This window comes from Papaver somniferum, unplaced genomic scaffold, assembly GCF_003573695.1.
Source record: "Papaver somniferum cultivar HN1 unplaced genomic scaffold, ASM357369v1 unplaced-scaffold_18778, whole genome shotgun sequence".
NCBI classification, from domain to species: Eukaryota; Viridiplantae; Streptophyta; class Magnoliopsida; order Ranunculales; family Papaveraceae; genus Papaver; species Papaver somniferum.
In genome coordinates, this window is record NW_020628572.1 from 1 (window position 1) to 4,381 (window position 4,381).

The window sequence follows — 4,381 nt, forward strand, 5'->3', positions numbered from 1 at the left end:
AAAAGAAAAGAAAAGAAAAGAAAAGAAAAGAAAATGAAATGAAATAATATAGAATCTTATCTCTCGTTTGTCTATATTTTTGAATGCTCGTTCGTGCATTTGGGTGCTCGTTCATGCATCATCGTTGAGTACACTTGCACCATTTTCTTGGGGCTTACTCGGTGATAGTCCAGACGCCCGATTGTTGAGTAATTATTACTAATTCATGAAATTCAGCGGAGAACGATTCATGAAACGGAGTAATAATTATGAATTGTGCATCTATTACTAATCCATAAATCCAGTCGGGGAATTCAGGGAACGGAGTAATGAGATATAAGAGATTATTTTCTAGGAATTCAGTGGATGAATGTCATGATAGAATTAATCTATTTGCAGAATCGATATATGAGATAATTGAAGCATCATATTCGTTCTGAAGGGTGCATAGTCAGGGAACAACGTGCAGCGTCGACGTCCTGAAGGCGTTAAGCCCTGTAATAAACAATTATGTCTAGAGAGCCGCCTGAATCTATACACGGTCTCTCTACATAGTCAGGGAACAATGTGCAACGTCGACGTCCTGAAGGCGTTAATCCCTCTAACAAACAATTATGTCTAGAGAACCGCTCAATTGTTATTCTATGTAGAGGTGGGTCTCTCTCTGTAGTCAGGAACAACGTGCAGCGTCGACGTCTTGAAGGTTTTAAGCTTCTAACAAACAATTATGTCTAGAGAACCTCCCAATTATTTGACTCTACATAGAGGTCATGATGAAATGCGCAACATCGAACGCTCATCCGGGGAGGCCTTTCGAGAAACATATTCATCATGGCTCTGAGAGGAACACTCACTCAGTCAGAGATCGTGAAAAGGTTCACGGATCATAAAATATGAATCCTCACATGCGTTCCTGAAGCCCGGTCAGAAACATGCAGTATCATGATTTTACGATTTTGACCTTTGTCGAAAATCCACCATCAACACCAGCAAAACTTGGTAAAATCATCAATGATATTAACATAATATTTGAATCCATTAACTGAAACAACGGGTGCAGGACCCCATACATCCATGTGTAACAGTTGTAGCGGTGCAGTAGTAGATGACATTGACATATAGAAAGGTTTCTTATGACTTCTACATACTTGACACTCAGTACAAGTAAGAGTTTTATATGGAAAGTTTAAAATCCTAGCTAGCCTACTAAGAGATTGGAAAGATTGATGAGTTAATCTCCTATGCCATGTTGTTGAAGAAGCTTTATTGCAAGAAAAAGTTGTAGTTGTCAGTGGAGATGTAATGTTCCCATGTAGAGGGTAAAGCCCATTCTCACTAAGACCTTGAAAGAGGATATATCCTGAGTTCACATCCTTAACAGAAAAATCTTTTGAAGTAAATGTCACAGAACAATTGTTGTCTCTAGTAAACTTATGAACTGAAATCAAGTTTTGAGAAGCTATAGGAACATGAAGAATATTCTTTAAAGGTAAATTTTTGATTTGGTACTGAAACAATAGAAGTGCCAGTTTTGTTTATTCTCATACCTTCACCATTAGTTGTGGTTATAGTGTCATTGCTTCTAAAAATAGAAGTTGAAGCAATGTTTGAAGCATATGCAGTTAAATGATGTGTTGCACTAGAAACTATATACCAAGGATTCTGACCCATAACATTTGCTGAGGCAAGCATAGATTGTAGATTACTTGAAGGATTTCTTCCTTGATAAGAAAAGTTAATTATATTCCAACACTCATCAGCAGCATGTCCATATTCCTGACAAATCTGACATGTTGGTCTCTCACCAGAAGAAATTGAATTGAAAGAAGAAGGTCTAGCCATAGAAGTAGGATAAGAAATATTTGATGGTGGAGAAGGAAGTATACCAGTACCTCTACCAAAACCTCTACCAGGATTTGTACCACGACCTCCTCTAGAAAAACCCCTTGAATTGCATCTGCCATTGTTATTACTAGAAGCATAAAAAACTCTATTTGTGGACTCAGCTGATGAACTAACAATCTTAATATTGATAACTAACTCTTCACTGAGTAGTAAATTGTGTAATTATAGACCTGTAACAGGTGGATTTCTAATCCTCACAGATGTAGCAAAAGAACTAAAATCAACATTCAATCCACCCAGGTAACAACAACAATTTGATCATCAGAAATAATAGATCCATCAACAGCTAATTAATCAATAATGATCTTGATTTCATTACCATATGCAGAAGCAAATGAATTTCCTTTCTTTACATTCATCTACTTGGTGTGTAATTGAATAGCATGAGTAGAAGAAATTCTAGCAAAACGATCAGATATAGCTTTCCATAACTCGAAAGAATAAGAAGTTGCACAAGCAAAGTATGAGATGACACTGTCATAGATTGTTGAGTGTATCCACATCATGATAGTTGAATCTTCATCCATCCAATCAGTATATAATGGATTTTCAATTCCATTATTAGCGTTTGCACGAGTTGTATATTGAATTGGGCATTCACAAAATCCATCAAGATACTTCATGATCTTGAATTTACGAATAACAGGAAGCATCAAAGCTTTCCAGATGAGAAAATTATCATCCTTGAGTTTTAATTGGACAATACTAGTGAGTTGTTTGATTGGAATTTTAGAAATTGAGTGGGTTAACTAAACAATCTTACTAGGGTTAGCATAACAGACTATACATGCATCTAGTTGATCACCAACTTGAATGTTATGAACAGTAGACAAACAAGATAAATCCATATCATGATCTACTAAATCATTACGTTTAAGATTTAATAACTCACCATTAAGCTCTGACGAATCATCTGGTCGACTTGAATTTCTTCTTCCTTAGAAACATGATTTACTTCGTCTGTTTGAGAAGTAGTCTTCATCTCTTCCTCACCAATTGATGTCGCGAGAATCATATAGTAATGTTTTTAGTTGAAGATGAATCCTCTTGAGTCGATGATGAAATCTGCTTTATAGCCATGTGTAATCTTACCGATAATTTTAGCAATAACAATCTCCAATTCTTCGAGATCCTTCATTATTTGTTTTTTATCTTTTCTGGTAAGTTTTCACATTGTTTTAAAAAGAATAGAAATTAGGTTTTTTTTTTTTTTCTTTTTCTTTTTTAACTTTGGGGTTTGAGTTGCGGATGCGATGCCTAGGATCAAATTTTAGATGAAAAACTAAAACTCTTGGCTCGAATTTTAGATGAGAACCTAAAACTCTTGGCTCTGACACCAACTAATATAGAACGATAAGAAAGAAGAATGATAAGAAAGAAGAATGCATTACGGAGATTGCTGGGATGTGAAGGAAGAAAGAGATGCGAAATAGACGAAATTAATCAAAGAGAAAGAAAAGATAAAAGAGAATTCGTGTTAAACGAATAACAAGATTGATAAATAATATGATTGATAAAAGATTGTATCCTAGAGACAAACCCTATGCCTGTTTATATAGGCTTCTACATAAAACAAAGCGATTCACAACTTTGTTGCTTTGGGAATCTCAGTACTCTGTGAAGAACTGCTTGGCAACACTCCTTTTGAAGTCGGCTGATAATAAGACCATGCCAGCGCTGCAGAGCCAAGTGCAATGGTGACACCAATTGAACTCCAAATCCACCTTTGCCTTCTTTTCCTTCTTTGTCTGTCATGACGCGCCATCTCTGCAAATGGGATCGAAGAAACATCAAAAATAGCTAAAGGATGGTGGGGCATAATATACAAAACTTCAAGATCATTAGGTAAAAAAGGACGACCGCAACAGTTTACAGGGGAATTCATCTTACTGCAGCAGTCAACATAATTGTAAATGCAGAAGGTACGGCCATGGTATGAGTTTAGGTGCATCTATACCAAGTTTGTGTAAACATGAAACTTGGGGTATATAATGGCCAACAGATGGGAGCATATATGTGGCTTAGGCATTTATTCACAACAGAAAAAGAACACTACATATTTTAGGAAAATCTAGCAAATCAAAGAAGAAAAAAAGAACAAAAAAAAACAATGGCAAATAAAAAGGATAAGATTAACAGTGTACTGAAATTCAGCATTAACTTACCCATAGCTTCTTGGTTCCTGTTAGACATCTCAGAGTTCATCGTTTCATAGTAATGTAGTCGGTCTATCAACCGAGCAATCTCAAAGTTCTTTGACTCGACCAAAGACTCCATCTCCTTCTCGACTTCTGCCTTGGCAACCCCCCTACCAACGGCATCAGCCACAAACCTTGCAACAGAAACTTGGTGACACACGTCTTCAGCAATATCACTTTTTGGCCCTCCATCTTCCACTACAATAGCTGACGCAGACGGAAGAATTACACCTAAAGCAGATAGCTTTTCTCTGAGGCTTTCCCACTGCCTTTCCATGCTATTGAAAGCATCCTCCGCT

The 4,381-nt window shown here is 36.6% G+C and overlaps 1 protein-coding gene across 1 annotated transcript; it reads right to left on the reverse strand.

The window, feature by feature from the left end:
- Nucleotides 1–3,343: 3,343 nt before the first annotated feature.
- LOC113338206 lies at nucleotides 3,344–4,375 on the reverse strand. Its single transcript, XM_026583667.1, has 2 exons — nucleotides 4,050–4,375; nucleotides 3,344–3,651 (listed from the first exon to the last, which is right to left on the reverse strand). The coding sequence occupies exons 1-2, from the start codon at nucleotides 4,357–4,359 to the stop codon at nucleotides 3,467–3,469; spliced, it is 495 nt and encodes a 164-aa protein (XP_026439452.1). The 5' UTR covers nucleotides 4,360–4,375; the 3' UTR covers nucleotides 3,344–3,466.
- Nucleotides 4,376–4,381: the final 6 nt, after the last annotated feature.